Source organism: Notechis scutatus, chromosome 1, assembly GCF_049901735.1.
Source record: "Notechis scutatus isolate UNSWTSFEM ecotype Mainland chromosome 1, rNotScu1.2, whole genome shotgun sequence".
Taxonomy (NCBI): domain Eukaryota; kingdom Metazoa; phylum Chordata; class Lepidosauria; order Squamata; family Elapidae; genus Notechis; species Notechis scutatus.
This window is the reverse complement of record NC_142009.1, coordinates 42,912,224-42,925,744: the sequence shown is the minus strand read 5'-3', so window position 1 is coordinate 42,925,744 and position 13,521 is coordinate 42,912,224. Positions and strand designations below refer to the sequence as shown.

The 13,521-nt window shown below is 38.4% G+C and overlaps 1 protein-coding gene across 2 annotated transcripts in view; it reads right to left on the bottom strand.

The window, feature by feature from the left end:
• LOC113422831 (neuronal PAS domain-containing protein 4-like) overlaps positions 1–12,889 on the bottom strand; it is a 32,918-nt gene extending 20,029 nt beyond the window's left edge. Inside the window, exons 1-3 of one of the 2 annotated variants that reach the window (XR_015749080.1) lie at positions 12,734–12,869; positions 9,408–9,521; positions 2,502–2,668 (exon numbers count right to left, since the gene is read on the bottom strand). Coding sequence is in view for 1 of the 2 variants with exons in the window: in XM_087962396.1 (XP_087818522.1) it covers positions 2,502–2,668; positions 9,408–9,517 (277 nt within the window). In the remaining variant the exon portion in view is untranslated. Of the gene's footprint in view, positions 1–2,501; positions 2,669–9,407; positions 9,522–12,733 lie in introns of both variants that reach the window. The other variant, XM_087962396.1, reaches the window with a different exon arrangement.
• Between the last annotated feature and the right edge of the window lie 632 nt (positions 12,890–13,521).

Sequence of the window (13,521 nt, the reverse complement as noted above, 5' to 3'; positions counted from 1 at the left end):
ACACATATATTTAAATTGCAAGTGCAAACTTATAGTAAGTAGGATGTACACGTGATATTTGAATGACTGACTTAAAACCATAAAAAAATAATAAGAACACCACAAGGAGTTCTCTGTGGAATAACAAATACTGCTCTCAAAAATATGTATGAAGAGTTTTAAACCCTCCAAAGGATTTATAGCGGGAACATTGTTACTAGCCAATTGTTGCAAGTCATTTGGTTTTGCAGCCAGAAATCAGCACTCAACTGTAGAAATAGATGGAGCTATGATGTAAAAGTGAAGGGAAAAAAACATGTTAAAAAATCTCTTCCTTTTAATTTCCTAGTCAATGAAGCGTTTGAAGTATGGAATGGGTGTGGAATTCTCAGGGAATTGCAGAAGATTCACTAGGCATTCTTGCAATCCAGAGCCTACTAGTTGTTTCTCCCTGGAGTCATATACATCTAGTCCTAAGGTTAAGGTCTGGAATGAAATATATTGTTTAAGACAGTTTACCTCACATGTTGTAAGGAAGAACCTATAGATAAGTGCAGTTTGGAGGCTCCTTCACCAAACAGATTTAGAGAATAGAAATGTCCATATGGAGACAGAGGAAATATAGAGTGAAAACAGGCAAGATATTGTACAGGCAAAGGAGGGTTTAGATCACAACACAATAGACATTATTATTTTGTCAAATGGAAAAACCCCACTGCAAATGCCACTGTTAAGGTTTGCATAATGTCAGGTTAACTGTATCCTTTTATAGCCATGGCAAAGCATAAGGGGAAGGGGTTTTGATTCCCAGTGCAGTACAAATACAAATCCTCTCAGTTTACAATAGATGCAGCTGATATACAACTGCTTTACTTATCAGTTGTGATAAAATGACAAGGAATCACAAGGAATTATAAGATTAAAAATATTAGCTTAGATAGATATTGGTCCCTTTTGATCCCATATGAATGATTAGATCCCAGGACATCTAATGCAGGCTTGGTACTCTGGGATCTCTTTGGATCAGGTTACACTTCCAGAAAACTTAATAAAATAGGAGTCAAGTGACTGTGCTATAGATTAGTCACAGCTGTTAGTATACTATACTTGGGGCAACATGTGGCAGGCAGAAAAGATTAGCATTCTAAATTAACATGCAGACTTACAGGCATTTGGGGGCAGAACTACCAAAAACATGGGGTGAAGTTTGAAGAAAATACTTATTAAATTGTTGCTCCAAGAGAAGTACAAAAGATGGTAGAATAAAGAAACTAGCTGATTTTGCTTAGATTAAGTTTCAATTGGGATAAAGTGCATGCCTATACTTAGATATGCCCCCTCCCCCAAAAAAACTTCACACACACACCCAAAATGGAAGGAAACCTGTCTAGGAAACAGAAATGAAAAGGAGTGGGTGTCTTAGGCACATTCCATATGCAAGAACTGTGCAATCTGAGATAATGAGCTGCGGTGGCACAATGGTTAGAATGCAGTGTAATTGCGGCTAACACTGCTGACTGCCAGTAGTTCAACCCTGACCGGGTCAAGTTTGACCCATCCTCCCATCCTTTGGAGATCAGTAAAATAAGGACTCCTATGGTTGGGGGCAATATTGCTGATTCTGTAAACCCCTTAGAGAGGGCTGTAAAACATTATGAAGTGGTATATAAGTCTGAGTGCTATTGCTAGTGCAGATTACATTGTGTGAAGCCAACAGAAAACCACCTACAGTTTAGGGAACTTATAAGATACATACAAAACAGATCTGGATTGGCCAGCAGAAGATTTGACTACAAATGTCTCCGCACTTTTCTGGTTTTCTTGTCTGCAGGTGAACATTTTCAAATACAGATCTAAATTCTGTGGGAAATGAGATAGATTGAGACTCTTAAACAGAAATGGGAGGATTTTACATGGTAATAATAGTTTGAAAGAAGTGATGACTCACTACTTTCTATTTTGAGAAGCAGTGATGACTTCTTTACTTACCTGTAATTCCCAAAGTACATTCACATTCATCATAGTCAGTACTCCCTTCCATTCCCACAAACAAAATCAACACATGAACCAGTGGTGGAATTCAAACTTTTTTACTACTGGTTCTGTGGGTGTGGATTGGTGGGCGTGGCAGGGGAAGGATACTGTAAAATCTCCAGTCAGAGGTGGTATTTGCCAGTTCTCTGAACTATTCAAAATTTCCGCTACCAGTTCTCCAGAACTGGTCAGAACCTGCTGAATACCACCTCTGACATGAACCCTTCATAATCTTAGCTATGTTTCTAAATACAGACTGGCAAACTGCTTCTGTGATTCCTAGTCACGTCTCAATATATGTCTCTACATATGTGAAAAACTATACAATATGATATGGTGTGTATTCCATTGGGCATTAGTTTCTTCCTGCAGTTAATCAAATTTTTTATAGGAAAGTCAAATGATGTTTAGAGAAATATGTCTGATTATGGCTAGTGAGCTGGCATTTACTAAACAAGTTACAGAAAGAGTTGGGATTTTTCTTTTACCAGAATTAAAAAGTTGAGTCTCTCGTATATGGAAGCAGACCAGAGCCATGGTGTGGAGATATGAAAGTTGTTCCTTCTCTTGTTCTGAGATGGGCAAAAGAGACCGAAGAGTCTGCAGCTCCACATTGATCTGATCCCGACGAGCCTTAGAGGCACCTTTTGTTGATCTGCAAGAGTGCAAAATATGAGCCATACACATTTGTTCCTCTCCTATTTCCAAACCTTTAAAATATGTTTCCTGAGTCTCATAGTAGATTAGAGAAACATTTCTTAATTTCAGAAGCTTTAAGATGTGTGGACTTCAATTCCCAGAATTCCAAATGCTGACTGAGGAATTCTGGGAGTTGAAGTTCACATAACTTGCACAATTACTGAGATTCAGAAATATTAGATCTGATTTAGCATGGTCAACCTCTGCAGTTTTCACATTATGAACGTGCACATACCTCTAAGCACATTTATTTGAACATTATTCCATTCTTCCCTATGGATTTCCCTTTTGGGATGACATGATGATCTTATGACTGGTACTTTGTCTGGTAACATAGGTCTCACATAACTACATTATTATGTAGGGATGAAGGGGGGAAATTCCAAAAGCATGTTTTCCATCTCAAAACTATTTTGTCATCTTTCAGTGACACTTTGTTTCTTTTTTTGGGGGGTGGTAGGATGAGTCATTACAGAGAGACAGGAAAGATAATGGGAAAAGTGGAGAAACTGTGTACATAGATTGCAGGAACTGGCTATGTCTAGTTTGATTAAAAGAAGGACTAGGGGTGACATGATAGCAGTGTTCCAATATCTCAGGGACTGCCACAAAGAAGAAGAGGGAGTCAAGCTATTCTCCAAAGCACCTGAGGACAGGACAAAAAGCAATGGGTGGAAACTAACTAAGGAGAGAAGCAACTTAGAACTAAGGAGAAATTTCCTGACAGAACAATTAATCAGTGGAACAACTTGCCTCCAGAAGTTGTGGATGTTCCAACACTGGAAGTTTTTAAGAAGAGATTGGACAACCATTTGTCTGAAGTGGTGTAGGGTTTCCTGCCTAAGCAGGGGATTGGAGTAGAAGACCTCCAAGGTCCCTTCCAACTCTGTTATTCTATGCTAAGATGAATACACTCAAATCTTCATGACTTGGGAAAAGCTTTCTTTATTTGGATCTAGTAAGGCTTTTATTTGCTCTCCCTTGCCCATTTGCAACCTTCCCACGTGTTCAGTTTCCTAGCTTTTCAATATGAATGAACAAACCCATTGCTTCAGGAAACAACAGGCATATAACTACTCCTTGGCTTCTATCATCAGCTGCTTGAGTTGCCTTCATCATTATACCTAATATTAAAGGTAGCCCTGAAGTAATACTTAAAATCATCTTACCTTAGTTAATTTAAACTGTAAATCAGAGTCAAACTGTAAATCAGAGCAGAATCAGCATGCTAAGAATTTTCTCACATATCTGCCAAATAAACAGCCTAGCTGAGGAGGGGATTTGGGGAATACGAAATTTAGAATAGGGACCTGGGATAAAAATGTTGGAAGGTGCCCAGCGGCTCTCTCTGTATAAGCAAGGCTCATTAGCTTCAGTCTGGATGGCCAATGAAACGATGACAACCATCATCCTAAAACCTTTGGGACAAAGCTGTTTTAGAGATAGGCCATGCCCTTACCATGTGTTTCTGTCACCAGGTATTATGAAAGCTTTGCCCATTAACAGACCTACTGGGTGGGAAACAGGTTTTAATGATTGTATCCACTGTAATTGCCATGTACAAGAAAGAACTTTTCAATAGCATCCTCAAGGGACTCACTAACATTTGAAATGTTTCGTAGTCTGAGAACCCCAAATACTACTTAGCTGTGATCAGTTTGCTCCATGGCCTTAAGCAAGTCATCCAGCTTTCACAAATGAAACCATAATGTTAATTATAACTCCTATCCTGTAAGTGTTGAAAAGGCTTTCCTTAAAATAAACATTCTGGTCACTTCAAAGTATGAAAGTCTTCCTTATCACTGTCCTAACAGCAGAATCTAAAGCATCTTTTACTCAGAAATAATGCATTACATTAAATAGGACCTACTCTAAAGTAAACATATATCAAATTTCAGGTTCAGCAAAGAGCTTTCAAAGCTTTTTCAGTATATAATTTCTGTACTGTCATAAACATCTATTCTTTGAGATTGACTTTTGCATGTGAAATGCCCTGTGCCTTAATTAAACATTTCTAGCAAGCTCATAGTATGTCAGTGGAATTTAGCACTCATTGGTAATTCAATGGAGTGGGGAATGGTGTGATGGGGGAGAGTTTGAAGACTCTCACTAGTTGCCGTGAAGTCTTTGAACGAATCACAGAGAGGGAAACTCTGAGTAGACAAAAAGCAGTATGGGAATTGCTTCCACAGTGTGTAGTTGTGATCACTATGGATGTAAAAAGGGATTCAATAAATTCATGACAAAGGCTGTCAGAGGGTTTCAGTAGTAAGATTTATTAGGGCTGTTGATAAGAGGCTCCAGAGCACAAATGCAGCACCTTCAAATAATGCACATTTTTCTGGAATAAGGTTTCAGGTTGGTTAGGAGACAGAGTGTGCCAGCTCACTTAATATAAAACTAGCTGGATTTATTAACATAATAAGCTAAGGCCAAATAAAGCACCTTACTTAGTATGACTCAAATCTCCTTTTCCCCAAACAGTTGCTGCCGTGGACGTGATGGCAAAGTTCTCCCATTATGATTCTTATTGACTGGTCTTGTGTGATATGCTCATCCTGCAGTCAACACAATTTACTCAATTTGCCCAATTTTCAGGGTTTTGTGCATTGAAGTCATTGCCTGATTTATGGTTCAACACATCATGTGGACACAGCCAATAAGCCATTTGGTCATTCTGGGTTCCAACCTAGTGTAGGGAAGAGCAGATGAAGATGAGTTCAACAGAAGAAAGAGAATAAGAGGTTTGAATTGCTTTCCTCCCATCCTTGAATTGAATTGCTTTCCCCCCATCCCGCAGAAAACTATACCAGCATGGATTTTTCTGTCCCATTGTTGATCCCTATCCCGCCTAGTTAGCTTACAATCACTGACCATTCCATCTACTGGAGGGATCTATTCTACTCTGTTATCTAGCTTGGTTTCTTGTTGTAGGCATCTGACTTCAATTCCAGGTAATGACTGGCAAATGCTAACAGACCTACATCTTGAGACTGTCATCAAGGAATGGAAGAATAAAGGAGAAAATGCTACTTTAACAGCAGCATAACAAAGAATGACACAGGGCTGTCTCACTCAGGCTGGGCCTCATGCGAGGGCAGCATTTATTATTATTGGATTTATACCTGCTGCAAACAGAAATGTCCTCAGAGGTTCACAATATATCCATCAATATGCAGCAAAACAAAGTAAAATAAAAACAAAAAGGCAAGCAAATCAACCTTACTCACGTAGATCTATATACTGATGACATTCATGTCTCAAAGGCTCTTCCAAGTAGCTCTATTTTTAATAGCTTGCAGTAAACCAGCACCTTGGGAGCTGATTTAATTTTGTGGGGAGGGGTGGCTAAAGTGCAGCTTGAAGAGAACACAGCAAAAAACAAACAAACAAATCCCAAAATGTTGCCAAGGCATTCTTGTCATACAGTGACCTACAATAAAAAGATATTTGGCTTAGTGTGATGCATGAAGCCAGGTAATTTGCCTGGTATTATTGAGGTTTTAGCAAATTAGGGATCAAGGCAGTGAGCACTACAGGATTGTCTTGGCAATGAGATCCAGTCATTTGTTCCACTTCATCTGAAAGCTGGAAAACTGGACAAGTTGGAAACAGCAGCATGGCAGTTGATGTGAAAGGAGTCTGACAAAAGAGGAACTAGGCACAAAGGGGGACAAAAGGATTCTCAAGCTTTTTGTGAATGAGCTGAACAATTTGCAGCTTTCACACAGGCCTCAGGAAAAGGGCACCATCTGCTACCTACCTTTTATGTACATGAAGACTAAAAGCACAGAAGGCCTGTCTGCCTCTCATTGTCTAGTCATCCACAATTCAGTTGAGGAAACATTCCTCCAGGTTGTAAGCTAGCACTGGATTTCAGAAAGCCAAATATTCATTACTTTCTCTACAAATTCTCTTTGTAAGGGAACACTTAAAAAAAAAACCTTAGAAAATGATGATCAATAAAGAAACCACAGCAGCAAAGAATTTGGGAAACAAGAAAAGGAGCAGATTGATTTGAGAGGATTTGGTGTTATCCAAAACGGGCCACTCAGTGGGAAAATTCAGTATGCAACATACCATTGTATTGTCGCTTTTGTCTGTTTCCATGACAACCATCACACAGCCATTAATTTGTGTGAGGAACTGGAGGTAAATAACTTAAAGTATCAAAAGAACTAGTAAGATTTAATAAGCTCAGCTTTACAGCCAGGTTTTAGCCAGGTCTTTTTTTGTGTGTTGTTGTTAAATGTGGGGAGCCCAAGTCCAGCTTTATTTAATCCTCATTGTGCCACCACTAAATTAATCCAAGTCTTTGCTGGGTCCTGGATCACACTGCAAATTATTATAATCATAAGTCTAAAGGCAAGTGCCTCTACTCTGTCACAGATATCTAGAGCTTCACATATTTGAGATGTTTTAAAAGTAATTGTTGATGATGTTAATACAGAAACCAAAACTCAATTCCGATTAGCCAGTCAACTTTCTACCCTGAGGATATTCCCTTTAGTAGTCACTAGAGGTCTGACCAGTCCCATGTTTTTGCTTCTGCACTGTCTATTTTAGCCCATAACCTTTCTCCATGGCAACCCACAGCTTATAAAGCAACTGCATTCTGCCAGTTTCATGGGGTGGGAAATTCTGGGAGTTGAAGTCTACACATCTCAAAGTCACCAGATTGAGTAACACTGCCCTAAAAAGTTGAAGCCATTATAACTGAGTCTCTCTGCTTTTCATCTGGCATTCAGTACTTGGCATGCCTTTGTCTCTCAGAGAGGAAGCAATTGATTTGCAGGGGCTCTGGAACAGCTGTGCTAATCCTATAAAGCTGTTATGAGCAGTGTTTATTTAGTGGGCATAAAAATCTGGCCACTGAAAAAATCCTAGCAACAACAGTGTCTGGTTTAAGAAAAAAGAGAATCTTCTATCATGATCCCATAAAGGTTTACTTTGAAGAAGGTACTACTTCATTTAGAGACTTAATGTCAAGGCTGCACCTTAGCCTCTTAGCTGATTGGTTAAGCTGTTATATTTCCATACATCTTCCTGTAACAAAATATTAGATCAAATAGGCAAAAAATACATCAACTTTATGCGATACATACAGGGTTGATGAAGTCTACTTTACCTTCCTCTTAGCACCAGAATTCTGTTTTCCTCACAATGATCAGAATTAATGCTTTGTGAAAGTGTTTCCTATCTGGAATGTATATCTATTTTCTGTAGTCCAGATTAGATTATTACAATGTTCTCAGTTAGAAAGCACCCTTTAAAAAGATCCCCAAAATTACAGTAGGTATAGAATGGTACCCTTCAAGATGCAGTAATTCTGGTCTTATTTCTCCTTCAGTTGCACTGACTGCTAATGCTCATTTTATAGAAGGTTGTTCTTTAAAGCCCTAAATAATTTTAGTGGTTTGAAGTGGTTGTTGACCCTCTAGGAATCAGACTAGGCTTAATGAAAAAGTATTGAAGCAAGACCATGCAATCTGCATGTTAATTTCCAGAGAGTAATCCTTTGCTTGTGTTAATTCTGCAATATCCAAAGTTCTTGGTTCTCCAAAAGCAATGATGCCATGCCTTTGATTCCCATTTGCAAGGAAGCAAAGCAAGAGAAAATTACTACCCTCATATTCTGATATCCTGAATAAGAAGCATTCTGAATATATTTTATTTTAATAATAAAATGGGTGTGGGTGGTTGACCCACAGTTGCCCACCAGTTTTTGGTTCAGATAATTGCATTTAACAAACTGATATAAATAAAAATTTAAACATATAATTTATGACTGATCATTAGAAGTGTCTATCTATGTGGTCACTAAGAGGTGTCACTAACTTGATATCATATAATCAGTTTTTATGGTATTTAAATGTCCCCTGCTAATATTATTTTGGGCAATTCACCAAAAATAATGATAAAAATAAATTTAAAGGGAATGATAACTTACATGTCAAAGATATGGCAAATATGGCAAAATAAATAAATAATACAACACTCTAAAATTTATAGCACTCTAAAATTTACAGCACTCTAAAATTAAGCAAACACTTTTAAAAAAATAAAGATGCTGCACTTAATGGAACTATTAAGAATAAAAGATCTAGGTAAATGAAAATATATTCATTTATATTTGAAAATACAAACACTCTAAAAACTGTGTTAAAAAGTGAAATGAGAGGTAGGGTATTGAAACAACTGCTTAAAATATGGTATGTACATCTACTCCAACTTTGTGCTGTCTAAATGTGATAGACCTCAATTGGCTGATGATCTTGGCAAAAGGATGGTGTTGGGGAATATTTTATGAAGGCTGTTGCCATGATTGAAAAAGTTACCCTCTTCTAATTAAGAGAAGTAATAGAAACGTTGAAGATAGAGCCTCTGAAGATGGTTTTAAGAGATAGATGAAAAAGATAGTTCTCTGAGTAAATTGGTCCTGGAAACAATGGATGTTCTATCCACTTACTAGCAACACAGGAACTCTGTTTTGGACCAATTAATAGTATAGAACCATTGCAAACCATGGCCCTTGGAAATGGTACATTACAATGGCACCAAGATTTAGTATGTTCATACTATTCCATTGTGTCCAAAACGTAATAATTGAACACTGTTAGGGACCCTGTAACAAACATCTTCCCCCTCTTCTAAACCTCAGTGGGAAGAAAAGATTGCAAGATCATCTCACTGACCTGAAAGGCCTTGGAGTACAGAGCTTCTGCTTAGGACCAGATATAGGAGCAGAGACCTGGCATTCTCGTCTTCTGACTGGCTTGTTGCAGTTTTCACACAATATGGTCATAGTTCTGCAAAAGGATAGAAATTGTTGAAGCAAATGAGAATAACCAGACTGCCCAAGAGGAAGCCACAATCCTCAAGGCTGGAATAGCATTTCAAATCATGTATTTACTCAAATACTGAGCCTCCCCTAATTTGTAGTCCTCCTCTCACCCATCCATTGGCATGACCACTAATCAGTGAGGATTGCAACTGTAGTCCAACACATCTGGGTAGTGCCAGGTTAACAAAGATTATCCATCAATCTGTTCTGGAAAGATGATAAAAAGTTGCCTCCCGAAAGAGTGCAGAAAAGAATAACAGAGTTGAACAGGGAACTGGAGGCTAAAACATATGAAAAATGATTGCAGGAATTGGGTATGTCTAGTTTAATGAAAAGAAGACTAGGGATGACATGATAGCAGTGTTCTAATAACTAAGGGGCTGCCAAAAGAACTATTCTCCAAAGCACCTGAAGATAGGATAAGAAGCAATGGATGGAAACCAATCAAAGAGAGAACTGACCTAGAACTAAGGATAATTTTCCTAACAGTTAGAACAATTAATTGATGGAATGACTTGACTCCAAAATTGTTGGTGTTCCAACACTGGACGTTTTTAAGAAGACAAATGGACAATCACTTTTCTGAAATGATAATAGGATTTCCTGTTTAAGCAGGAAGTTTGACTAGAAAGCCTCCAAGGTCCCTTCCAACTCTTTTATTCTGTTATTCTTGGAAAATCAACAACACTAGACAAGCAAAACTGATGGTAACTATTCACCCCCAATCCCTGCTTTGCTCAACACATATAGAAGAGTAAAAGGACTTCCAGTGTCATAAAGACCCTGATTTTGTAGGATTTTGATTCACACAGAGAAGCCCTACTGATTGCAGATTGTCTAGTTATATCTGGGATGACACTCTACACTCAAAGCAACAGAGGGGAGAGGTCATGGTTAGTGTGCTTCTCCTAGCTCCCCCTTAACACAGAGAATCTTTCTGCTAGCGTGATGAACATTGAAAGGGATACGAAGCAGAATTTAAATCAGTTTGAGTGGGAACAATTTTGTAGTCAAGAAGAATATAGACTGTAAATCACCCATTGTGATGGACAGATGTTCTCCAAATTATTAGTTAAATATAATCATCTGATTCAGAGCCATGTCAGGAGAAAGATTTAGCACATTTACAACTGATTCAAATGGAATATACTGTTTCATCTTCATTTAATTTCCTCTATGGCAAGACTAAATTATCGGTTATAAATCCTGCTACATTTAAGTTCATAGAGATTGTGTGAGCCTTCTCCACCCTGTTGACTTGTAGGTGTACTGAGATTACTACTAGGAAATTTGTAGCTTGGGATACTGGAGGTGAATCCAGACATTACAATCCCAACACAGTACGTTAATAAAGCCTCTTATAAAATTACTCCACTTAGATTCTTTATTTCTGTTCTTTTGTTGGCAGTTTTGATAGGATATGAGGTTTCGTGTTTAACTGGTTTTGTTGTTTTGGTGATTGTAATGCTGTTATTCTTTTGTAATTGTACTGTACAATTATTTGTATTTACTGGTAACAGTTGATATTTTCAAGTTTTAATTGTCTTTGAATTGGCTTGCTGTTATGTACCTTGTTGAAAAGTGCATCACTACAAATAAATATTATGGCTATTATTAAAACTACTGAAGTGCGATGTTCATTGTTATCAATAAAACCCTCTCCCTCAAGGGATAAATACCAGCAGCAAGTGAGCAGTATTTGTAATGAACACATTGTTCTGTTTGTGTGTATGTGTGTCTGTCTATCTGTCTGGTTAATACTTCTCCTTGCCTGTCCTTAGCTAATTGAAAACTCAATCTCTGGGTTTATACATAAAATAACTCTATTCCTGCCTTACAGAGAGATATAATTGGTTTGGGACATGCTGATGTTAGGGGGAGGATGAAGAGAAAAGCCATTAAGATAAAGGAATGGACAGTTATGAAAAAAAGATTGATACCCAAAAAGGAGCATGCTAAACGGTAACTTTTGTACACCCTCTACAATCAGCTATACAAACATTAAACACAACTTCCCAAGGGGAATTTTGGCATTTGGCCTTACTTTTTCAGGATTTAATATAAACAGTTTCTGTATAATTCTTCTCTATTGATCGATAGTTTTTTCAGCATGGTTACTGTTTGTTCTTTTAATTAAATTCAAGTTATTATTATATTGTGTTGATACCAACACTACACTTTCAGCAGCAGTTAGTGAGCATCAATCTCTTAAGAGAATAAGAAATTGTCATATTTATAAGATACTCTCTGCTTAGATGTTTTAGGTTATGGGAGTGGGAGGAAGCTTCAGTCAGATTCAAACTTCAGAATTGCCGGTATATCAAAATTCAAAAGGAGGGGCTACTTTGGGAGTTTGGGAAAGGACACTGAACTCCTGAGAAGTGTGGAAAAGAGTTTTTCTCACAAGGAATATATGTAGAAATCCTAGGTAAAGGGAGCACGTACTTCTGAGACAATCCACCATTCAAGAACAGCATTAATCTATGCTGGGGCTCAGCAGTACAGTTGCTTTTAATTCAAAAGCCATCTCTACAATATTTGAAAAGGCAACAAAGCACGTCTTTACATTTAAGTGATCATGGGGAACCTATATGTGATTAGGGAAAAGAACAAAAGATTTTACTTCCTGACATAATTAAGCCACAAAATTTTCCATTTCAAAAATTAACTGTGGCCCAAAATATTTCCCACAGCAGTAGCAGCCGCAGCAGCAATCTACCCCACCTAAGTGATAGTTTGGCTGATTCAGCCGAATCCCCTTCCTGATGCATAAATAGGAAGGCAATGTCTATTCCTTCTATGGGTTAGAATTTCTAGACTTGACGGTCATTGGATTCAAATTATGACCTCCCTTCCAAGGTGCTGAATGATAGGTAATGAATCCTACCATTTCAATGTTTCTGCTGGCCACTGGGTGGACCAACTCAGACAGAATTGCTTGGAGCTACAGACTCCATCTCTGAGTAGGGCAGAAGCTAGAATGATTGCCATCCCCTGGCTAAATCCTATTATTAAGAGAGCCAAGAAAACCAACACCTAAAGAGGTTGAATTTCTTACAGTTCTTGGCTAATAATAATGATGTAAATTACCCACCCATAATAGATAAACACTTATTTTGCGGGTTGAGGCGTTACCATCGCCACCACCACCCTGTTTTCAGTCCAAGGACCTCTTACCTCTTTGCTGTCTGGCTGGGTCTGAACTTGCTGACCCGACATCCTCTGTCTTTCCTTCTTTTATAATAACCCCCTCTGGGGGAGGGGGGTGAGAAAAGGGGGGCTATGGGGCCAAACAGGGGATAAAATTACGTCTTGTGACGCAATTGTAAACATCTCTGAACTATTTTTAGAAAACAGACTTCTAAAAATAGCATCCTTTCCCCCTCAGCACACACATATACAGCGTGCCTGTAATCTGATAGGGGAAGCAATAAAGAAAAGGCCTGGCTGTTTAAAAGAGGCTTGTTATCTCAGCAGGGAACTGGGGTTATGGGGTGGCTTGGGAGCTGCTGCTCGTGGAAGAGAATTATCGTCACTTTTGGCTCTCTAATCCCAGTGATGTGGCTGGTGATGCTGACCTGATGGCACTGAGGCCCTGGAGGAGGTGGCTCTGAAAGGCATTCTCTCAGGCAGAGAACTGAAGGATGCATGAAATCATATACTTAGCAGCTGAGTTGAGCTTTTTGGACTGTTAGAAAAAGTTTAACGGGTGCTGTCTCTGTAGTCCTATAAAGTAGGAAAATACTATTATCAAGTAGAGCCTACCATGCAGATGAATGAGATGGCTATAGCAGCAATAGAAGCTGTGAGGGAAATGAGATAAATATTAGAGGAATCACATGGCAGATTCGCGTTATTTCCCTGCATCCCTTAAAATGGCTTGCGATCTGCAAGTGTGGTGCTAGAAGTTCTCTCATTGTGTACATTGAAACATAGTTGAATTGCTTCTGGTCAGCTTTTGTATA